General features: G+C 49.9%; 1 protein-coding gene across 2 annotated transcripts in view; it reads right to left on the reverse strand.

Moving 5' to 3' along the window:
* The window catches only part of cpn1 (carboxypeptidase N, polypeptide 1), a 63,219-nt gene extending 45,862 nt beyond the window's left edge, over positions 1-17,357 (reverse strand). For both annotated transcript variants that reach the window (XM_068053166.1, XM_068053167.1), the window contains exons 1-2: positions 17,066-17,357; positions 9,540-9,736 (exon numbers count right to left, since the gene is read on the reverse strand). In XM_068053166.1, the coding sequence (XP_067909267.1) occupies positions 9,540-9,736; positions 17,066-17,342 (474 nt within the window). In that variant the 5' untranslated portion in view covers positions 17,343-17,357. The remainder of the gene's footprint in view (positions 1-9,539; positions 9,737-17,065) is intronic.
* Positions 17,358-25,371: the final 8,014 nt, after the last annotated feature.

Consider the following 25,371-nt stretch of genomic DNA (forward strand, 5'->3'; position numbering starts at 1 on the left):
GTCCACTATCTTCTCCACCCTCACAATGTCCACTATCTTCTCAACCTGCACAATGTCCACTATCTTCTCCAACCCCACTATGTCCACTATTTTCTCCACCCCCACAATGTCCACTATCTTCTCCACCCTCACTATGTCCACTATCTTCTGCACTCCCACTATGTCCACTATCTTCTCTACCCTCACTATGTCCACTATCTTCTCCACCCCCACTATGTCCACTATTTTCTCCACCCCCACAATGTCCACTATCTTCCGCACACCCACAATGTCCACTATCTTCTGCACACCCACTATGTCCACTATCTTCTCAACCTGCACAATGTCCACTATCTTCTCCACCCCCACAATGTCCACTATCTTCTGCACACCCGCAATGTCCACTATCTTCTCCACCCCCACAATGTCCACTATCTTCTGCACACCCACTATGTCCACTATCATCTCAACCTGCACAATGTCCACTATCTTCTCCACCCCCACAATGTCCACTATCTTCTGCACACCCACTATGTCCACTATCTTCTCAACCTGCACAATGTCCACTATCTTCTCCACCCCCACTATGTCCACTATCTTCTGCACACCCACAATGCCCACTATCTTCTCAACCTGCACAATGTCCACTATCTTCTCTACCCTCACTATGTCCACTATCTTCTGCACACCCACTATGTCCACTATCTTCTCAACCTGCGCAATGTCCACTATCTTCTCCACCCCCACTATGTCCACTATTTTCTCCACCCCCACAATGTCCACTATCTTCTCCACCCCCACTATGTCCACTATTTTCTCCACCCCCACTATGTCCACTATCTTCTCCACCTGCACAATGTCCACTATCTTCTCCACCCCCACTATGTCCACTATCTTCTCCACCCACATTATGTCCACTATCTTCTACACCCCCATTATGTCCACTATCTTCTCCACCCACATTATGTCCACTATCTTCTACACCCCCACTACGTCCACTATCTTCTCCACCCCCACTATGTCCACTATCTTCACCACCCATATGATGTCCACTATATTCTCCACCTGCACAATGTCCACTACCTTCTCCACCTCCACTAAGTCCACTATCATCTCCACCCACAATGTGTCCACTATCTCTCTACCTGCACTATGTCCACTATCTTCTCCACCCCCAATATGTCCACTATCTTCTCCACCCCCAATATGTCCACTATCTCTCCACCTCCACTACACCCACTATTTCCTCCACCTCCACAATGACCACTATCTTCTCCACCCCCACCATGCCCACTATCTTCTCCACCACCACTATGTCCACTATCTTCTCCAACCCCACCATGTCCACTATCTTCTCCACCACCACTATGTCCACTATCTTCTCCACCTCCACTATGTCCACTATCTTCTCCACCCCCACCATGTCCACTATCTTCTCCACCACCACTATGTCCACTATCTTCTCCTCCTCCACTATGTCCACTATCTTCTCCACCCCCACCATGTCCACTATCTTCTCCACCACCACTATGTCCACTATCTTCTCCACCCCCACCATGTCCACTATCTTCTCCACCTCCACTACGTCCACTATCTTCTCCACCTCCACAATGTCCACTATCTTCTCCACCCCCACTATGTCCACTATCTTCCCCACCCCCACTATGTCGACTATCTTCTCCTGCCCCAATATGTCCACTATCTTCTCCACCCCCACTATGTCCACTATCTTCTCCCGCCCCAATATGTCTACTATCTCTCCACCTCCACGACGTCCACTATTTCCTCCACCCCCACTATGTCCACTATCTTCTCCACACCAACGATGTCCACTCTCTTCTCCACCCCCACTACGTCCACTATCTTCTCCACCCCAACTTTGTATATTATCTTCTCCACCCGCACTATGTCCACTATCATCTCCACACCAACGATGTCCACTCTCTTCTCCACCCCCACTACGTCCACTATCTTCTACACCCCCTCTACGTCCACTATCTTCTCCACCCCAAATTTGTCCACTATCTTCTCCACCCCCACTACGTCCACTATCTTCTCCACCCCAACTTTGTCCACTCTCTTCTCCACCCCCACTACGTCCACTATCTTCTCCACCCCCACTACGTCCACTATCTTCTCCACCCCAACTTTGTATATTATCTTCTCCACCTGCACAATGTCCACTATCGTTTCCAACTGCACAATGTCCACCATCTTCTCCACCCCAACTATGTCCACTATCTTCTCCACCTGCACAATGTCCACTATCTTTTCCCCCTGACTATGTCCACTATCTTCTCCACTCCCACTGTGTCCACTATCCCCTCCACCCCCACTATGTCCACTATCTTCTCCACCTGCATAATGTCCGCCATCTCCTCCACCCCCACAATGTCCACTATCTTTTCCCCCTGACTATGTCCACTATCTTCTCCACTCCCACTGTGTCCACTATCCCCTCCACCCCCACTATGTCCACTATCTTCTCCACCTGCATAATGTCCACCATCTCCTCCACCCCCACTATGTCCACTATCTTCTCAAACCACATTATGTCCACCATCTTCTACACCCCCACTACGTCCACTATCTTCTCCACCCCAACTTTGTCCACTATCTTCTCCACCCCCACTACGTCCACTATCTTCTCCACCCCAACTTTGTCCACTATCTTCTCCACCCCAACTTTGTATATTATCTTCTCCACCTGCACAATGTCCACTATCTTTTCCAACTGCACAATGTCCACCATCTTCTCCACCCCAACTATGTCCACTATCTTCTGCACCTGCACAATGTCCACTATCTTTTCCCCCTAACTATGTCCACTATCTTCTACTGCCCCACTATGTCCACCATCATCTCCAACCCCACTACGTCCACTATCTTCTCCACCCCCACTATGTCCACTATCTTCACCACCCATATGATGTCCACTATATTCTCCACCTGCACTATATCCACTATCTTCTCTACCCCCACTATATCCACTATCTTCTCCACCTCCACTAAGTCCACTATCATCTCCACCCACTATGTGTCCACTATCTCTCTACCTGCACTATGTCCACTATCTTCTCCACCCCCAATATGTCCACTATCATCTCCACCCCCAATATGTCCACTATCTCTCCACCTCCACTACACCCACTATTTCCTCCACCTCCACAATGACCACTATCTTCTCCACCCCCACCATGCCCACTATCTTCTCCACCACCACTATGTCCACTATCTTCTCCACCCCCACCATGTCCACTATCTTCTCCACCACCACTATGTCCACTATCTTCTCCACCTCCACTACGTCCACTATCTTCTCCACCTCCACTACGTCCACTATCTTCTCCACCTCCACAATGTCCACTATCTTCTCCACCCCCACTATGTCCACTATCTTCCCCACCCCCACTATGTCGACTATCTTCTCCTGCCCCAATATGTCCACTATCTCTCCACCTCCACAATTACCACTATCTTCTCCACCCCCACTATGTCCACTATCTTCTCCACCCCCACTATGTCCACTATCTTCTCCCGCCCCAATATGTCTACTATCTCTCCACCTCCACGACGTCCACTATTTCCTCCACCCCCACTATGTCCACTATCTTCTCCACACCAACGATGTCCACTCTCTTTTCCACCCCCACTACATCCACTATCTTCTACACCCCAACTTTGTCCACTATCTTCTCCACCCCCTCTACGTCCACTATCTTCTCCACCCCAACTTTGTCCACTATCTTCTCCACCCCCACTACGTCCACTATCTTCTCCACCCCAACTCTGTCCACTATCTTCTCCACCCCAACTTTGTATATTATCTTCTCCACCTGCACAATGTCCACTATCGTTTCCAACTGCACAATATCCACTATCTTTTCCACCCCAACTATGTCCACTATCTTCTCCACCTGCACAATGTCCACTATCTTTTCCCCCTGACTATGTCCACTATCTTCTCCACTCCCACTGTGTCCACTATCCCCTCCACCCCCACTATGTCCACTATCTTCTCCACCCCAACTTTGTATATTATCTTCTCCACCTGCACAATGTCCACTATCGTTTCCAACTGCACAATGTCCACCATCTTCTCCACCCCAACTATGTCCACTATCTTCTCCACCTGCACAATGTCCACTATCTTTTCCCCCTGACTATGTCCACTATCTTCTCCACCCCCACTATGTCCACTATCTTCTCCACCCCAACTTTGTATATTATCTTCTCCACCTGCACAATGTCCACTATCGTTTCCAACTGCACAATGTCCACCATCTTCTCCACCCCAACTATGTCCACTATCTTCTCCACCCCCACTATGTCCACTATCTTCTCCACCCCAACTTTGTCCACTATCTTCTCCACCCCCACTATGTCCACTATCTTCTCCACCCCAACTTTGTCCACTATCTTCTCCACCCCCACTATGTCCACTATCTTCTCCACCCCAACTTTGTCCACTATCTTCTCCACCCCCACTATGTCCACTATCTTCTCCACCCACATTAAGTCCACTATCTTCTCCACCCCCACTATGTCCGCTATCTTCTCCACCCACATTATGTCCACTATCTTCTCCACCCCCACTATGTCCACTATCTTCTCCACCCACATTAAGTCCACTATCTTCTCCACCCCCACTATGTCTGCTATCTTCTCCACCCACATAATGTCCACTATCTTCTCCACCCACATTATGTCCACTATCTTCTCCACCCCCACTATGTCCGCTATCTTCTCCACCCACATAATGTCCACTATCTTCTCCACCCACATAATGTCCACTATCTTCTCCACCCACATTATGTCCAGTATCTTCTCCACACACATTATGTCCACTATCTTCTCCACCCCCACTACGTCCACTATTTTCTCCACCCCCACTATGTCCACTATCTTCTCCACACCCACTATGTCCACTATCCTCTCCACCCCCACTATGTCCACTATCCTCTCCACCCCCACTATGTCCACTATCCTCTCCACCCCCACTATGTCCACTATCTTCTCCACCCCCACTATGTCCACTATCTTCTCCACCCCCACTACGTCCACTATCTTCTCCACACCCACTATGTCCACTATCCTCTCCACCCCCACTATGTCCACTATCCTCTCCACCCCCACTATGTCCACTATCATCCCCACCCCCTACTATGTCCACTATCTTCTCCACCCACACAATGTCCACTATCTTCTCCACCCCCACTACGTCCACTATCTTCTCCACACCCACTATGTCCACTATCCTCTCCACCCCCACTATGTCCACTATCCTCTCCACCCCCACTATGTCCACTATCATCCCCACCCCCTACTATGTCCACTATCTTCTCCACCCACATTATGTCCACTATCTTCTCCACCTCCACTATGTCCACTATCCTCTCCACCCCCACTATGTCCACTATCCTCTCCACCCCCACTATGTCCACTATCTTCTCCACCCCCACTATGTCCACTATCTTCTCCACCTCCACTACGTCCACTATCTTCTCCACCCCCACTACGTCCACTATCTTCTCCACACCCACTATGTCCACTATCCTCTCCACCCCCACTATGTCCACTATCTTCTCCACCTCCACTATGTCCACTATCTTCTCCACCCCCACTATGTCCGCTATCTTCTCCACCCACATAATGTCCACTATCTTCTCCACCCACATTATGTCCACTATCTTCTCCACCCCCACTATGTCCACTATCTTCTCCACCCCCACTATGTCCACTATCTTCTCCACCCACATAATGTCCACTATCTTCTCCACCCACATTATGTCCACCATCTTTTCCACCCCCACTATATCCACTATCTTCTCCACCCCCACTATGTCCACTATCTTCTCCACCTCCACTACGTCCACTATCTTCTCCACCCCCACTACGTCCACTATCTTCTCCTCACCCACTATGTCCACTATCTTCTCCACCCCCACTACGTCCACTATCCTCTCCACCCCCACTTTGTCCACTATCCTCTCCACCCCCGCTATGTCCACTATCATCCCCACCCCCTACTATGTCCACTATCTTCTCCACCCACATAATGTCCACTATCTTCTCCACCCACATTATGTCCACCATCTTTTCCACCCCCACTATATCCACTATCTTCTCCACCCCCACTACGTCCACTATCTTCTCCTCACCCACTATGTCCACTATCTTCTCCACCCCCACTATGTCCACTATCTTCTCCACCTCCACTACATCCACTATCTTCTCCACCCCCACTACGTCCACTATCTTCTCCACCCCCACTATGTCCACTATCCTCTCCACCCCCACTATGTCCACTATCTTCTCCACCCCCACTATGTCCACTATCTTCTCCACCTGCACTATGTCCACTATCCTCTCCACCCCCACTATGTCCACTATCCTCTCCACCCCCACTATGTCCACTATCTTCTCCCCCCCACTATGTCCACTATCTTCCCCACCCCCGCTATTTCCACTATGTTCTCCACCCCCACTACGTCCACTATCTTCTCCCCCCCCCACTGTGTCCACTATCTTCTCCACCCCCAGTTTGTCCACTATCTTCTCCATCTCCACTATGTCCACTATCTTCTCAACCCCCAATATGTCCACTATCTTCTTCGCCTGCACTAGGTCCACTATCTTCTCCACCCCCACTAGGTCCACTATCTTCTCCACCCCCACTAGGTCCTCTATCTTCTCCATCCCCACTAAGTCCACTATTTTCTCCACCTGCACAATGTCCACTATCTTCTTAGCCTGCACTAGGTCCACTATCTTCTCCACCCCCACTAGGTCCACTATCTTCTCCACCCCCACTAGGTCCTCTATCTTCTCCACCCCCACTAGGTCCACTATCTTCTCCTGCCCCACTGTGTCCACTATTTTCTCCACCTGCACAATGTCCACTATCTTCTCCACCCCCACTATGTCCACTATTTTCTCCACCTGCACAATGTCCACTATTTTCTCCCCCCCCCCCGCTATGTCCACTATTTTCTCCACCTGCACAATGTCCACTATCTGCTCCACCCCCACTGTGTCCACTGTCTCCCTGCATTCCAAAAGTGACCACACTTCAAACAACACATCATTGTCTTTCAAGGGCTTTGAGTTTTCCTGAGGTTGTGAAAGGCACTATATAAATGCAAGTTTCTTCTTTTGAAGTGAATAAACAATAAAGTGTTAGTTTAAAGCCATTTTATGTGCCCCTATGATGTTCCTCCCCGGCCTTTGCTCACAGCAGTTTCCTGGGGATTAATTGTTAATTCCAGGCGATTCCAGGGCAATCCTGGAGCTTTGGCTATCCCACTCCTAATCCTTCTCTTGCCTTTTGCCCTCTGGTTGGTGACCCGTTGCTGACCTGTCTGGCTCTGAACGCAAGTAATGGTGCATCAATGAAATGGAGATCTCCCATCCCACTGACTCAAGCCAGGGAGGTGTACCAACTCAGTGACAATGCCTACATATGAGACAGGAGCAGGAGTAGATCACATGACCCATTGTGACTGCTGTGCCAGCAATGGAAAGAGAAGATTCTCCAAGGTGGAATATGTCCCAGCGACAGGGCAGTGAAGTTGGAGCATTAGTGGATTGAGGGGACCATTGGAAGGGTCTCTGATGAGTATGGGGATTTAGAGCAGTGAGAAGGGGATTGCTGGGGTCTGGCTCTTTGCCATTGGGTTGTCTGTGTCCTCACTGGGTCCTCCCATTTCTGCTCTCAAAATTCATCGCTCAAACAAGTCCCCCTTATTTCCTCTGGTCTCACACACACTTCCCTCCATTTTCCCCCTGCCTCTGTTCTGCAATTGCCTTTTTGTTCATCCTTTGTGTCTCTTTTTCACACTGTATCTCTCACTTTCCTTGCATCCTGGTCTGAACCTCTCCTATACTCTCTCTCTCACATCTAGACGCTATCCCTTTCTCGCTCACTAACTCCGTCTCACAACACACACGTCCTCAATCTCTCTCTCCACCTCTCCTTCTCTGGCTTACTCTTCATCTCCCATGCCTCCTTCACTTCCCCCCATCGGTGTTCATTCTCTAATCTCCCCGATCTCGTCCCCCTCTCTCTGTGTCTCCTCTGTTCCTCCTGCTGTTTTCCCCACTCTGTACCCCACCATCTCCCCTCCACTCATCTCTTCTGTGCCTCCATCCCCCCCCACCCCCTGTCTCTCCCCCTCCATCTTGTCTGTCCGTCCCTTTCCACTATCTCCCCTGCCTCCTCTCCTTGCCATCTCTGCTCCCACTTTCCAATATCCATGCTAGGATTACAGTGCCACTCAGGTAATCAACTGACTGAAGAACAGTAAAGTCAGCTCTCTGTCAGCTGGTATTACAAAAGCTTTAATCTTCTCCTTTACGCTCTCTCCTCAAAAAGAAAATTTCCTCCAAAAGCTGCCAGGCGGCTATTTAATTCTAACCACTTACTGGAGATCCAGCTTGAAAGCATTTGAATGCAAGTTAAACCTGTCTTTTTAAGCACTGCATTTAGAATAATGTGTAAAAGAGGGGCTGGGCGGTGCAGTGGAATAAATCAGCATTTCATCCTTGGCACCTTGGTTAGATGCAACCCAGACTGAACAGATCAAAGTCTGTGTGTGCTGAATGAACGGCTGGGGGAAGAATGTTAATCCAGGCACTGTGTGGGCGGCAGTGTGCTAATACCAGAAACTGAAGCGTATTGTTAGGACAATGTAGAGGGAGCTTTACTCTGTATCTAACCCCGTGTTGTACCTGTTCTGGGAGTGCTTGATGGGGACAGTGTAGAGGGAGCTTTACTCTGTATCTAACCCCGTGTTGTACCTGTTCTGGGAGTGCTTGATGGGGACAGTGTAGAGGGAGCTTTACTCTGTATCTAACCCCGTGCTGTACCTGCCCTGGGAGTGCTTGATGGGGACAGTGTAGAGGGAGCTTTACTCTGTATCTAACCCCGTGCTGTACCTGTTCTGGGAGTGCTTGATGGGGACAGTGTAGAGGGAGCTTTACTCTGTATCTAACCCCGTGTTGTACCTGTCCTGGGAGTGTTTGATGGGACAGAGGGAGATTTACATTAATGTGCTCAATACAAGAGAGACAATGCTTCAAAAGTATTTCATTGGCTTTTCTGAGCTCACAAAAGGGAGTGTGTACAGACAAGGTCTTTGTATTTTTCAGATGTTAGAACAATGAACAAGCTGTGTCTGGTTGACCCTAGACCCGTATTAAACCTCTTTTAGGTTAGAAATGAGATTTGTTGAGTAGTTCCAGTGAGGTGAGGGGACAATGCCAAGGATTTGGAGAATGGCGAGGTCTGGTCCCAGTATGTTCTCGAGGTCGGTGGTCCCAGTAAAGGATGAGTTACCGAGTGATGGTGGAATGAATTTTGATTACATTTAGCATGGGGCCGTGTGATTGGAGTTTAGGAGGATCTAGAGATATTGAGCAAGAGTAGTGTTTGTGATTAAGGAGAGACAAGATGGAGTGAGTTTAGAGGCTGGAAGCGAGAGCAGGGGCCAAGACTTCTTAATAATCACACCCCTAACCCCAGGAGCCTCTGGGTGCCACTAGTTGAAGCAAACAATTACCTGATCAGCTGCCACCTCGTAACCATCAGGGTTCATGGAGGGCAGGATATGTATGCGGGTCTGGTGGATCATCTGGGTGATGCGCGGGTTCCTGAGGTTGTACTCCTCACACAGGTACTGTGCCAACTGGATCAGCAGCTCCCGGCCCAGCACCTCATTACCGTGCATATTGCCAACATACTTAAACTCCGGCTCAACTGCAAGCACATCAAGGGACACCATCAGCAGCAACCTCCCATGTTCGTTTGTCAACTTTCTCCCCTCCTCTATAAGATCTTGCAGCACAGACACAGGCCATTCGGCCCATCGTGCCTCTGCTAGCTCTTTGAAAGAGCTATCCAATGAGTCCCAATCCTCCCTTACTTTTCCAGATAACCTGCAAAATTTTCCCCTTCAAGTATTTGTCCAATTTCCTTTTGAAAGTTACGATTGAATCTGCTTCCACCGCCCTTTCAGGCAGCGCGTTCCAGATCACAACAACTCACAGTGTAAAACGACCTGCTCTCCTCATCTCCCCCTCTGGTTCTTTTACCAATTATCTTAAATCTGTGTCTCTCTGGTTACTGACCCTCCTGCCACTGGAAACAGATTCTCTTTCTTTACTATATCAAAACCATTCATTATTTTGAGCCACTCTATTAAATCTCCCATTAATCGTCTCTGCTCTCCGGAGAAAAATTCCACTTTCTAAAGTCTCTCCACATTAACTGAAGCCCCTCACCCTGGTACAATTCGAGTAACTTTCCCCTGCACCCTCTCCAAGGCTTTGACGTCCTTCCGAAAGTGTGATGCTCAGAAGTGAACAGAATACTCCAACTGAAGCCGAACTAATGATTTGTAAAGGTTTTGTGTAACTGCCATACTTTTACACTCCATGCTTCTGTTTATAAAGCCATCGATCCCATGTGCTTTTTTTAAAAAAAACCCTCCTTACCTTGTCCAGTCACCTTTAATAATTTGTCTACATAGACTCCCAGGTCCCTCTATTCCTGCTCCCCCTTTAAATTGTACCAGTCAGTTTATACTGCCTCTCCTCATTCTTCCTTCCTTTCTTCGGTCAGGGCGGCACAGTGGCACAGTGGTTAGCACCGCAGCCTCACAGCTCCAGCGACCCGGGTTCAATTCTGGGTACTGCCTGTGTGGAGTTTGCAAGTTCTCCCTGTGTCTGCTTGGGTTTCCTCCGGGTGCTCCGGTTTCCTCCCACATGTCAAAAGACTTGCAGGTTGATAGGTAAATTGGCCATTATAAATTACCCCTAGTATAGGTAGGTGGTAGGGAAATATAGGGACAGGTGGGGATGTGGTAGGAATATGGAATTAGTGTAGGATTAGTATAAATGGGTGGTTGATGGTCGGCACAGACTCGGTGGGCCGAAGGGCCTGTTTCAGTGCTGTATCTCTCAAACAAAAAAATAAGTTCCACCAGGAACTCGGGTTCACCTCCATTTCCTTCTTGTGTGTACAGTTCCACAGATGCCCAGACTTTCTTGCACCTCACTGGAGTAATCCACAGGAGAGCCATATGAAGCAATAATAAGACAAGTGCCCAAACACTTAGTCAAAGAGGTAGATTTTAAGCAGGGTCTTGAAGGAAGACAGAGAGGCTGAGAGGTTTAGGGAGGGAATTCTGGAGCTTAGGGCCCAGGCAACTGAAGGCACAGCCGCCAGTGGTGGAGAGATTAAAATCGGGAACGTGCAAGAGACCAGAATTGGAGGAATACAGAGATAGGGAGGGGTGTAGGGACTGGAGGAGGTTACAGAGATAGGGAGGGGTGTAGGGGACTGGAGGAGGTTACAGAGATAAGGTGGGGTGTAGGGGCTGGAGGAGGTTACAGAGATAGGGAGGGGTGTAGGGACTGGAGGAGGTTACAGAGATAGGGAGGGGTGTAGGGACTGGAGGAGGTTACAGAGATAGGGAGGGGTGTAGGGGCTGGAGGAGGTTACAGAGATAGAGAGGGGTGTAGGGGTTGGAGGAGGTTACAGAGATAGGGAGGGATTTGGCCATGGATGGGTTTGTAAATAAGTAGGAGGATTTTAAAAATGGAGGCATTTCTGGACTGCGGAGGTAATGTCGGTCAGGGAGCATGGTAGAGGCCTGCTTTAGGTCGGGAAAAAGAACCCGACCTGAATGTGACCGAACCACAGTTGACCCAAGCCTGACCCGGCCCGAGTCCCTCCGATTTTGCCCCGAGCCTGACCCGACCCGAACCCGCCACTACCTGACCCGACCCGACCATCCCTTTACTTACCTTCGGACTCGGAACCTCCAGGAAACTGCAGCGCATGCGTGATGACGTCATAGTGATGTCACTCGCTCACTGCGCAGACTCAGTTTCGTCCCAGACTCCCAGCTCAGGTAAGTTTTTTATTTTTAATATTTACTGGCAGAGCATTTACCGTGGGTGTCCGGCCCGACCCGACCCGACCCGACCCGACCCGACCCGACCCGACCCGAACCGAACCCGACCCGACCCGACCCGACTCAATCCGGACTCGACCTGACCCGAGCCCGGAAGCCGGCTCTGGAAGATGGGCCCAAACCGTCCTGAACTTGACACGTGTCATCGGGTCCCGTCGGGTGCGGGTCGGGGAGGGGGGGTGGTCACGGGTGAACAGAAGTTGGAGCGAGTTTGGAAACGACAGTTTTAGATGAGCTGTCGTCTATGGAGGGTGGAAGATGGGAGGCCGGAGAGGAGAGAAGTGGAATAATCGAGTCAGGAGGTAACAAAGACATGGATGAGAGTTTGAGTAGCAGGTGGGTGAAGCTGGAGCAGGGATGGGCAATGTTACAGATGTGGAAGCAGGCGGTCTTGGTAATGGATACGCGATCGGAAGCTCAACTTTGGGTCACATCGGACGCACAGTCTGGTTCCAGCTCAGACGGTGGTCAGGGAGAGAGCTGCAGTTGCTCTTTATATGATACAGAGTCTGTTTCCCCTGGCTGCAGAGTCTAGAACAAGGATCTCAGGGGTCGGACATTTGGGATTGAGCTGAGGAGAAATTTCTTCACTCAGAGGCTTGTGAATCTTTGGAATTGTCTACCCCAGAGAGCTGTGAATGCTCAGTCACTGAATATATTCAAGACTGGGGTTGATAGATTTTTTGCTATTCATGGAATTAAGGAATATGAGGAGCTGTGGGGAGGTGGAGTTGGGGTCGACGATCAGCCATGATCGTGTTGAATGGAGGATCAGGCTTGAGGGGCCGAATGACCTCCTCCTGTTCATATTTGTTATGTTCTTGTGATACCGTCCTTCCAGTGAGAAAGCACCAGGTTAAAAACAGGAGTCTCTGTGATCATTCCGGACCTCTGTGAGTGTTTACCTCAGATTCTGAGAGAAGGGGAGGGGGGGAGGGGAGATGCAGAGGAACAGACAGGTAGGGTCTTTGTGCAGCTGTCCTTGTTGGTTGCCCGCCAAGCGGAGCAGGCTGCAGACAGCAGCAGTCCTTGTGCGGGATTCATTCGCAGACAGTAGGCCCTTTTTGTGAGGCACACAAAGATCTCACTGCAGAATTCTGGACAAGCAAAGCCTCCAGGCCGAATGAGCCATCCTACAGAGTCAGTGCAGCTGGAGCCTGGAATCCCAGGCTAACTGAACAGCCAACCAGACACTGAGCAGAAAAGGCAGAAATATCCTGCGTTAAAATACAAAGGTGCAGTTCACCCTCTGACCTCCCAGTTGCTCAGTGGATAACTGCCCCATTCGCTGTGCTGCCCTGTCCAGGCCAGCTTTGATCCCTGGAGTCCACTCGTTGGGTTAGCTGACCACAGTCTGGGTGCTGGGGATAATGTACCATATTGGGATGCAGTGTTCCTAGATCTGAGAGCGTTCCCTCCTCCTCATCAGTTGCCCCCACCCCACCTGTTCTTCAGGAATCTCCACTAGGAAACACATGCAGGTGGATTTTGCAGGATGGAACCTGGCCTCATGGTGGGCTCTGCCTTGGTCAAACACTCTGCGGACAGTGTTCCGGTATCGCACCCTGTGACATAACAGCCAGGCTGTTTGGTGGAGACCCTCGGATCAGGCCCGATCTTGTCCTCCAGTCACACTCACTTCCCATCAGTAGTCACTGGACTGGAATCAGAGTGGGAACTGTGCCCGGTGTTTCCTTGCTGTAGCCCAGGAGATCGGAACACAGCTTAGCAACACAACCACAAACCCCGGCCGAGGTCACCTAATTCAGCATTTGTGGCAGACAAATATCACACGGGACCTTCAGAGGCAGACTGCAACCTGTATCAATTTACCTGCTCAGTGTCAGCGTACACAATCCTCCCCTGCCCCGACACACACACATCGACACAACCCCGCCGATACACACACGCACACACACAAACCGACACACACACAAACCGACACACACACGCACACACACCTCCCCAACACACACACACACACTGACACACTGACACACACACAAACCGACACACTGACACACACACAAACCGACACACTGACACACTGACACACACACAAACCGACACACACACACACACTGACACACTGACACACACACAAACCGACACACACACACACACTGACACACTGACACACACACACTGACACACACACACTGACACACTGACACACACACACTGACACACACACACACACACTGACACACACACACACAAACCGACACACCCACACACTGACACACACACACACCCACACAAACCGACACACACACACACAAACCGACACACACACACACACACACAGACAAACACACAAACCAACACACACACACACACACTGACACACTGACACACACACACTGAGGATGGTGGGGGGAGGAAGTTGGGGCTGAGGGGTGAGGATGGTGGGAGTGAGGGGGGATGGTGGGGGTGATGGGTGAGGATGGTGGGGGTGAGGGGGGGATGGTGGGGGTGAGGATGGTGGGGGTGAGGGGAGGATGGTTGGGGTGAGGGGGTATGGTGGGGGTGAGGGGTCAGGATGGTGGGGGTGAGGGGAGGATGGTGGGGGTGAGGGGTGAGGATGGTGGGAGTGAGGGGGGATGGTGGGGGTGAGGGGTGAGGATGGTGGGGGTGAGGGGGGGATGGTGGGGGTGAGGATGGTGGGGGTGAGGGGAGGATGGTTGGGGTGAGGGGGTATGGTGGGGGTGAGGGGTGAGGATGGTGGGGGTGAGGGGGGGATGGTGGGGGTGAGGGGTGAGGATGGTGGGGGTGAGGGGGGGATGGTGGGGGTGAGGGGTGAGGATGGTGGGGGTGAGGGGGGGATGGTGGGGGTGAGGATGGTGGGGGTGAGGGGAGGATGGTTGGGGTGAGGGGGTATGGTGGGGGTGAGGGGTCAGGATGGTGGGGGTGAGGGGAGGATGGTGGGGGTGAGGGGTGAGGATGGTGGGAGTGAGGGGGGATGGTGGGGGTGAGGGGTGAGGATGGTGGGGGTGAGGGGGGGATGGTGGGGGTGAGGATGGTGGGGGTGAGGGGAGGATGGTTGGGGTGAGGGGGGGATGGTGGGGGTGAGGGGTGAGGATGGTGGGGGTGAGGGGGGGATGGTGGGGGTGAGGGGTGAGGATGGTGGGGGTGAGGGGGGATGGTGGGGGTGAGGGGTGAGGATGGTGGGGGTGAGGGGGGGATGGTGGGGGTGAGGATGGTGGGGGTGAGGGGAGGATGGTTGGGGTGAGGGGGGGATGGTGGGGGTGAGGGGTGAGGATGGTGGGGGTGAGGGGGGGATGGTGGGGGTGAGGGGTGAGGATGGTGGGGGTGAGGGGGGGATGGTGGGGGTGAGGGGTGAGGATGGTGGGGGTGAGGGGGGGATGGTGGGGGTGAGGGGTGAGGATGGTGGGGGTGAGGGGGGGATTGTGGGGGTGAGGATGGTGGGGGTGAGGGGTCAGGATGGTGGGGGTGAGGGGAGGATGGTTGGGGTGAGGGGTGAGGATGGTGGGGGTGAGGGGAGGATGGTTGGGGTGAGGGGAGGATGGTGGGGGTGAGGGGTGAGGATGGTGAAGGTGAGGGGGGGATGGTGGGGGTGAGGGGAGGATGATGGGGGTGAGGGGTGAGGGGGGGATGGTGGGGGTTTGGGGAGGCTGGTCGGGTTGAAGGGGGGATGGTGGGGGTGAGGGGTGAGGATGGTGGGGGTGAGGGGAGGATGGTTGGGGTGAGGGGGGGATGGTGGGGGTGAGGGGAGGATGGTGGGGGTGAGGGGTGAGGATGGTGGGGGTGAGGGGAGGATGGTTGGGGTGAGGGGAGGATGGTGGGGGTGAGGGGTGAGGATGGTGAAGGTGAGGGGGGGATGGTGGGGGTGAGGGGAGGATGATGGGGGTGAGGGGTGAGGGGGGGATGGTGGGGGTTTGGGGAGGCTGGTCGGGTTGAAGGGGGGATGGTGGGGGTGAGGGGTGAGGATGGTGGGGGTGAGGGGTGAGGGGGGGATGGTGGGGGTGAGGGGAGGCTGGTCGGGTTGAGGGGGGGATGGTGGGGGTGAGGGGTGAGGATGGTGGGGGTGAGGGGAGGATGGTGGGGGTGAGGATGGTGGGGGTGAAGGGAGGATGGTGGGGGTGACGGGAGGATGGTGGGGGTGAGGAGGGATGGTGGGGGTGAAGGGGGGATGGTGGGGGTGAGGGGAGGATGCTGGGGGTGAGGGGTGAGGGGGGATGGTGGGGGTGAGGGGAGGATGGTGGGTGTGAGGGGAGGATGGTGGGGGTGAGGGGTGAGGGGGGATGGTGGGGCTGAGGAGAGGATGGTGGGGGTGAGGGGTGAGGGGAGGATGGTGGGGGTGAGGGGTGAGGGGGGATGGTGGGGGTGAGGGGAGGATGGTGGGGGTGAGGGGTGAGGGGGGATGGTGGGGGTGAGGAGAGGATGGTGGGGGTGAGGGGGGGATGGTGGGTGTGAGGGGAGGATGGTGGGGGTGAGGTGTGAGGGGGGATGGTGGGGGTGAGGGGAGGATGGTAGGGGTGAGGGGTGAGGGGGATGGGGGATGGGGGATGGTGGGGGTGAGGGGGGATGGTGGGGGTGAGGGGGGGATGGGGGTGAAGGGCATTTGGTGGGGATGGGGGGTGAGGAGGGTTGGTGGGGTTGAGGGGGATGGTGGGGGGTGAGGGGGGTTGGGGTGAGGGTGTTGGAGGGTGAGGGGGTTTGGTGGGGGTGAGGATGACAGTGGGGGCGAGGGGGGGGTTTGCTTGGGGTTGGTGGGGCTGAAGGGGGTTGTTGAGTGCGAGGGGGGGATGGTGAGACGGGGGATGGGGGGTGAGGTGGGTTGGTGGGGTGATTGCTGGGGTGAGGGGGGTTGGTGGGAGTGAATGGGGTTGGAGGGGTGAGGATGACAGTGGGGGTGAGGGGGGGATGGGGTGAAGGGGGGGTTGGTGGGGGTGAGGGGGGTTGTTGAGGATGAGGGGGGGATGGTGTGACGGGGGATGGTGGGGTGAGGGGAGTTGGTGGGGATGGGGGGGGTGAGGGGGGGGGTTGGAGGGAGTGAATGGGGTTGGAGGGGTGAGGATGAGAGTGGGGGTGAGGGACAGGCTCCATTTCCCCTTCCTCATTGCCCTGTTGCCCCAGGTACTCACGCAGCTCATGGATGCCAGGGTTGTCACTCAGTTCCAGGACATATAAGTGGTGACCCAGTGTGCTGCGGCCAATACTGTAGAGACGGCTGATAAAGGGACAGTCCCTCTGCACCCCGAGCAGTGCCTTCACCAGTCCGTCATAGCGATGGTGCCGGAAATCCACAGCCAGGGAAAGCTGGAGGTACAGAAACAACAGCCACAGGTTCGAGAGCCCAGACTGCATGCTGCAGCATTCCAGCTCCTGTCTGTCTGGCTCAGCATCTCTCCGAATAATCATTGACAGGAAACTAACTCAACAGTCACAGGGAAGGAAGTAAGTTAACCCCTCGCTGGCTGGAGATAAAGGGCTGAGTTCGGGGCAGGTCCCTTTATTTAAAGGGTCTGTGCCTCAGTAAGTGTCATAAAGTCATAGACATAGAGTTATATAAGGACGGAAACAGGCCCTTTGGCCCATCATGTCTGTGCCGGCCATCAAGCACATAACTATTTGAATTCCATTTTCCAGCACTTGGCCTGCAGCCTTGTAGGCTTTGGTGTTTCAAGTGCTCAAAGTGGCGCAGGGAACCCTGCAACCCACTGGCTTGATGTTTCCTGACCCTTGGCCATCGTGTTAGTGAGAGAAACGTTCCTTTATCTTCACTGCCGCCCTCATACAACAACAACTTACATTTATATAGCATCTTTAACATAGTAAAAACATCAAAAGCACTTCACAGGAGCAATTATCAGACTAAATTTGTCACAACCCACAGAGAGAATTTGTGACCAAAAGCTTGGCCAAAGAGGTATGTTTTAAGGAACATCTTAAAGGAGGAGAGAGGGGTAGAGAGATTTATATATGGAATAACCGATACCCGGGAGTGAGTTACAGGCTGGAATCTAATCGAGGGGTTCGGGGGGTTTATATATAGAATAACAGATACCCGGGAGTGAGTTACAGGCTGGAATCTAATCGAGGAGTTTGGGGGGTTTATACACAGAATAACAGATACCCGGGAGTGAGTTACATACTGGAATCTAATCGAGGGGTTCGGGGGGTTTATATACAGAATAACAGATACCCAGGAGTGAGTTACAGACTGGAATCTAATCGAGGAGTTTGGGGGGTTTATACACAGAATAACAGATACCCGGGAGTGAGTTACATACTGGAATCTAATCGAGGGGTTCGGGGGGTTTATATATAGAATAACAGATACCCAGGAGTGAGTTACAGGCTGGAATCTAATCAAGGAGTTTGGGGGGTTTATATATAGAATAACAGATACCCAGGAGTGAGTTACAGACTGGAATCTAATCGAGGGGTTCGGGCGGTTTATATATAGAATAACAGATACCCAGGAGTGAGTTACAGACTGGAATCTAATCGAGGGGTTCGGGCGGTTTATATATAGAATAACAGATACCCAGGAGTGAGTTACAGACTGGAATCTAATCGAGGAGTTTGGGGGGTTTATATATAGAATAACAGAGACCCGGGAGTGAGTTACAGACTGGAATCTAATCGAGGGGTTTGGGGGGTTCATATATAGAATAACAGATACCCAGGAGTGAGTTACAGACTGGAATCTAATCGAGGGGTTCGGGGGGTTTATATATAGAATAACAGATACCCAGGAGTGAGTTACAGGCTGGAATCTAATCGAGGGGTTCCGGGGGGTTTATATATAGAATAACAGATACCCAGGCGTGAGTTACAGACTGGAATCTAATCGAGGGGTTCGGGGGCTTTATATATAGAATAACAGATACCCGGGAGTGAGTTACAGACTGGAATCTAATCGAGGGGTTCGGGTGGTTTATATATAGAATAACAGATACCCGGGAGTGAGTTACAGACTGGAATCTAATCGAGGGGTTCGGGTGGTTTATATATAGAATAACAGATACCCGGGAGTGAGTTACAGACTGGAATCTAATCGAGGTGTTCGGGTTGTTTATATATAGAATAACAGATACCCGGGAGTGAGTTACAGACTGGAATCTAATCGAGGGGTTCGGGTGGTTTATATATAGAATAACAGATACCCGGGAGTGAGTTACAGACTGGAATCTAATCGAGGGGTTTGGGGGGTTTATATATAGAATAACAGATACCCAGGAGTGAGTTACAGACTGGAATCTAATCGAGGGGTTTGGGGGGTTTATATATAGAATAACAGATACCCAGGAGTGAGTTACAGACTGGAATCTAATCGAGGGGTTCGGGGGGTTTATATATAGAATAACAGATACCCAGGAGTGAGTTACAGACTGGAATCTAATCGAGGGGTTCCGGGGGGTTTATATATAGAATAACAGATACCCAGGTGTGAGTTACAGACTGGAATCTAATCGAGGGGTTCGGGGGGTTTATATATAGAATAACAGATACCCGGGAGTGAGTTACAGACTGGAATCTAATCGAGGGGTTCGGGTGGTTTATATATAGAATAACAGACACCCGGGAGTGAGTTACAGACTGGAATCTAATCGAGGGGTTCGGGTGGTTTATATATAGAATAACAGATACCCGGGACTGAGTTACAGACTGGAATCTAATCGAGGGGTTCGGGTGGTTTATATCTCGAATAACAGATACCCGGGAGTGAGTTACAGACTGGAATCTAATCGAGGGGTTCGGGTGGTTTATATATAGAATAACAGATACCCGGGAGTGAGTTACAGACTGGAATCTAATCGAGGGTTTCGGGGGGGTTTATATCTAGAATAACAGATACCCGGGAGTGAGTTACAGACTGGAAGCTAATCGAGGGTTTCGGGGGGTTTATGTATAGAATAACAGATACCCGGGAGTGAGTTACAGACTGGAATCTAATCGAGGGGTTCGGGGGTTTATATTTAGAATAACAGATACCCGGGAGTGAGTTACAGACTGGAATCTAATCGAGGGTTTCGGGTGGTTTATATATAGAATAACAGATACCCGGGAGTGAGTTACAGACTGGAATCTAATCGAGGGGTTCGGGTGGTTTATATATAGAATAACAGATACCCGGGAGTGAGTTACAGACTGGAATCTAATCGAGGGTTTCGGGTGGTTTATATATAGAATAACAGATACCCGGGAGTGAGTTACAGACTGGAATCTAATCGAGGGATTCGGGGGGTTTATGTATAGAATAACAGATACCCAGGAGTGAGTTACAGACTGGAATCTAATCAAGGGGTTCGGGGGGGTTTATATATAGAATAACAGATACCCGGGAGTGAGTTACAGACTGGAATCTAATTCGGGGGTTTGGGGGGTTTATATATAGAATAACAGATACCCGGGAGTGAGTTACAGACTGGAATCTAATCGAAGGTTTCGGGTGGTTTATATATAGAATAACAGATACCCGGGAGTGAGTTACAGACTGGAATCTAATTCGGGGGTTTGGGGGGTTTATATATAGAATAACAGATACCCGGGAGTGAGTTACAGACTGGAATCTAATCGAAGGTTTCGGGTGGTTTATATATAGAATAACAGATACCCAGGAGTGAGTTACAGACTGGAATCTAATCAAGGGGTTCGGGGGTGTTTATATATAGAATAACAGATACCCGGGAGTGAGTTACAGACTGGAATCTAATTCGGGGGTTTGGGGTGTTTATATATAGAATAACAGATACCCGGGAGTGAGTTACAGACTGGAATCTAATTCGGGGGTTTGGATGGTTTATATATAGAATAACAGATACCCGGGTGTGAGTTACAGACTGGAATCTAATCGAGGGGTTTGGGTTGGTTGATATATGGAATAACAGATACCCGGGAGTGAGTTACAGACTGGAATCTAATCGAAGGTTTCGGGTGGTTTATATATAGAATAACAGATACCCGGGAGTGAGTTACAGACTGGAATCTAATCGAGGGGTTTGGGTTGGTTGATATATAGAATAACAGATACCCGGGAGTGAGTTACAGACTGGAATCTAATCGAGGGGTTTGGGTTGGTTGATATATAGAATAACAGATACCCGGGAGTGAGTTACAGACTGGAATCTAATCAAGGGGTTCGGGGGGGTTTATATATAGAATAACAGATACCCGGGAGTGAGTTACAGACTGGAATCTAATCGAGGGGTTCGGGGGGGTTTATATATAGAATAACAGATACCCGGGAGTGAGTTACAGACTGGAATCTAATCAAGGGGTTCGGGGGGTTTATATATAGAATAACAGATACCCGGGAGTGAGTTACAGACTGGAATCTAATCGAGGGGTTCGGGGGGGTTTATATATAGAATAACAGATACCCGGGAGTGAGTTACAGACTGGAATCTAATCGAGGGGTTTGGGGGGTTGATATATAGAATAACAGATACCCGGGAGTGAGTTACAGACTGGAATCTAATCGAGGGGTTCGGGGGGGTTTATATATAGAATAACAGATACCCGGGAGTGAGTTACAGACTGGAATCTAATCGAGGGGTTCGGGGGTTTATATATAGAATAACAGATACCCGGGAGTGAGTTACAGACTGGAATCTAATCGAGGGGTTCGGGGGTTTATATATAGAATAACAGATACCCGGGAGTGAGTTACAGACTGGAATCTAATCGAAGGTTTCGGGTGGTTTATATACAGAATAACAGATACCCGGGAGTGAGTTACAGACTGGAATCTAATCGAGGGGTTCGGGTGGTTTATATATAGAATAACAGATACCTGGGAGTGAGTTACAGACTGGAATCTAATCGAGGGGTTTGGGGGGTTTATATATAGAATAACAGATACCCGGGAGTGAGTTACAGACTGGAATCTAATCGAGGGGTTTGGGGGGTTTATATATAGAATAACAGATACCCGGGAGTGAGTTACAGACTGGAATCTAATCGAGGGGTTCGGGTGGTGTTGCATGGACTAATTGTATTTATTGATGTCTTGTTTATTCCGCTGTGTGATCGAGTTTAGCTCCTGGAGCAAGGGCACTGGGACTGACGTAGCAGTTAGTGTTTCGCAATCTCTAGGGTCAAGGGTCAGCTGATGACACACATCGGTTCCATAACAGGAAAGATTAACCCTTTGAGGCCAGCAGCCAATCGACTGCGCTGTCTAAAATTCAGTACTCAATGTTTCAAGGACATTGTGCGATCATCAGTCCTCACACCAAATGGGTGGCTTGACGGATATTGACAACACATTGCTGGTGATCTCCTGTCCTTTGAAATTACATTTAACCATCTGTGTGTTCACTGTTCCTCTGTCCTTGGGTAGCACACTCCACTTGCCCTGCGTTGCACAGATTCCGTCACAGTAGCTGGTACACGGTGTCATTGCTGCTCAGTGAGCAGCTCTCTCACTCTCTCATCTCTGAGTCAGAAGTTTGTGAGTTCAAGTCCCACTCCAGTGACCTGCACATAAAATGCAGGCTAATGTGTCCAGTGCTGTACTGTTGGAGGTGCTGTCGTTAGGATGTGAAATTAAACTGAGCCCCAGTCTACCTTCCTCGGTAGATGTAAAAGATCCCTTGGTGCTATTTTGAAGAACAGAAGGGGAGTTATCCCCAGTGTCCTTGTCAATAGTTATCGCTCATCAATAAGGAACAGATGATGTGATAATTTTATCTCCTTGCTGCTTGTGGGAGCTTGCTGTGCACAAATTGGCTGCTACGTTTCCTAAAACAATCATTACACTTCAAAAATATTTCATTGGTGGTAAAGCACTTTGTAACTCGTGAAAGGTGCGATGGAAATCCATGTTCTTTCTTTCTTTCTTTCGTTCTTTCTTTCTTTCGTTCTTTCTTTCTTTCTTTCATTCTTTCTTTCGTTCTTCCATCTGTCATTATGACCATGCTTCTATATTTTTTGGTAAGTATTGTTTTGAGAACTCCTGTATTTTAGAATTGTGGACATTGTTTTATTTGGGAAAACTGAAAAAGATTCCATGGATTTTTTTCCCGCTGGGATCATTGAAAAGACACTGAGAGGTCTTGTTTGAAAACAACATTTGCTGGAAGTCACCTGTTGTCAGATAAATACCCAGCAGGGGCATTCTGACTTGGGGGAGATGTTTACTGAGAAGTGACAGGTCAAGATTTATAGGGATCAGGAGGCTTGACTCTTGAGATAGTGCTTTTTGTTTTGCTTTGGACAGTGTGTTGGGGTGTGAACTGTTTTGAAGACAGTTGGAGGAAACCAGCTAAGAGAGCAGCCACCATCAGCTCACCCATCTCTTTGAGAACCTCCTGAGAATGAAGTGTAAGAAATAGAGAAACTGATGCTGAATTTCTCCTGGAAACCCTGCCAGAAACTGATATTCAATGTCTCCCGAAAAGAACTGTTCTGGAAGGATCCCAGTGACAGCCATCTGTGCGTATTTGGGACGCCAGACCAAAAAGGGACACAAGAACACAAGAAGTAAGAGCTCTGCCATTCATTACGATCATGGCTGATCTTGGGCTTCAATTCCACTTTCCTGCCCACTCCCCTATACCCCCTGATTCCCTGCGAGACCAAAAATTCGTCAATCCCAGAAGCTTGTACGTCTCAATTAGATCGCCTCTCATTCTTCTAAACTCCAGAGAATCTTGGCCCAATTTAATCAGACTCTCATTATAGGACAACCCCCTCACCCCAGGGACCAATTTAGTAAATCTTTATTGCACTCCAGTGCAAGTATATCCTTTCATAAATGTGGAGACCAAAACTGCACACTGTATTCCAGGTGTGGTCTCACCAAATCCCTGTACAATTTTAATAAGACTTCTTTATTCCTGTACTCCAATGCCCTCGCAATAAAGGCCAACATGCCATTTGCCTTCTTACTAACCTGCTGCACCTACATGTTAACTTTGTGCGTTCCTTGTACGAGTACCCCCAAGTCTCTCTGAATATCAACACTTACAAGTTGCACACCTTTTAAAAAATATTCTGCTTTTCTATTTTTACGACCAAAGTGAACCAACGCTTCTCTACATTATACTCCATTTGCCATCTTGTTGCCCACTCACTTAACCTGTCTATATCTCTTTGTAGCCTCTCTACATCCTCCCCACAGCTTACCTTTCCACCGAGCTTTGTATCATCAGCAAACTTAGATACATTACTCTCTGTCTCTTCATCCAAGTCATTAATATAGAGTGTAAATAGCTGAGGCTCCAGCTCTGATCCTTGTGGCACTCCACTATTCACTGCCTGCCAACTTGAAAATGCCCCCTTTATGCCCATTCTCTGCTTCCTGTCTGTTAACCAATCCTCTATCCATGCTAATATATTACCCCCAACACCATGAGCCCTTATCTTGCCTATTAATCTTTTATGTGGCACCTTATCGAATGCCTTTTGGAAATCCAGGTATACTACATCTACTGGTTCCCCTTTATCTACCCTACTAGTTACATCCTCAAAAAACTCTAATAAATTTGTCAAACAGGATCTCCCTTTAGTAAAACCATGTTGATTTGCTCTAATTATACGATGCTTTTCCAAGTGCAATGTTAAGACTTCTTTAATAATAGTTACCAGCATCTTCCCAATGACTGATGTTAGGCTAACTGGCCTGTAGTTCCCTGTTTGCTCTCTACCTCCTTTCTTGAAAAGCAGTGTAACATTTGCACAACCGCCATTTTTCCATGTCTTCTCTTTTTTTCTTCAAGAATTAGCAAGTATTTGGCCAAAATATTCCTTCTTGTCTATATTTTTTATAACAGAGCTCTAAAGAGAAAATCTCTATTTTTTCGATTAACCGGTGTGTATGTGTATGTATGAAGGGCTAAGGTATAAAGGGAACTTTCATATTTCAATCTGTGTATTAATGCTTTGCTTCATTACTGGTGACGTCTTGTTTTATAATAAACTGATAATTTTGTTGTTTATTAAAGAACCCTCGTTGGTGTATTTTATTCTGGGATAAAGAGTAGAGTCTATGATTGACCAACTTGGTAACTGGGTAAACATTTCAATATATGTTGTGACCTGTCGAGAAGTGGAACTAGAAAAGAGAGTACACTCCTCCCACCTCGGTCGTAACACCGTCTATCTATCTTTTGCTGGGCAAATTCCCAGCAGGACTGGCAGCATCACAGACCTGTCCAAATCCTGCTTACCCTTCAACTCGCTGGCCTACAGTGTGCTTCCCAAGACAATGGGGGAGCAGTAATCACGGTTTTAGTTTATTCCTTCTCGGGGTGTGAGCGTGACTGGCAACACTGGTATTTATTGCCCATCCCTACCTCCCTTGAGAAGGTGGTGATGTGCCAGAGAAGGTGAGTAACTAATACAACTGAATGACCCATTTCTTTCATTCTTTCTGGTGATAGAGACATCACTGAGAAGGTTCTGATGAAATGCCATCGACCTGAAACGTTAACTTTGT

This window comes from Heterodontus francisci, chromosome 20, assembly GCF_036365525.1.
Source record: "Heterodontus francisci isolate sHetFra1 chromosome 20, sHetFra1.hap1, whole genome shotgun sequence".
NCBI lineage: Eukaryota > Metazoa > Chordata > Chondrichthyes > Heterodontiformes > Heterodontidae > Heterodontus > Heterodontus francisci.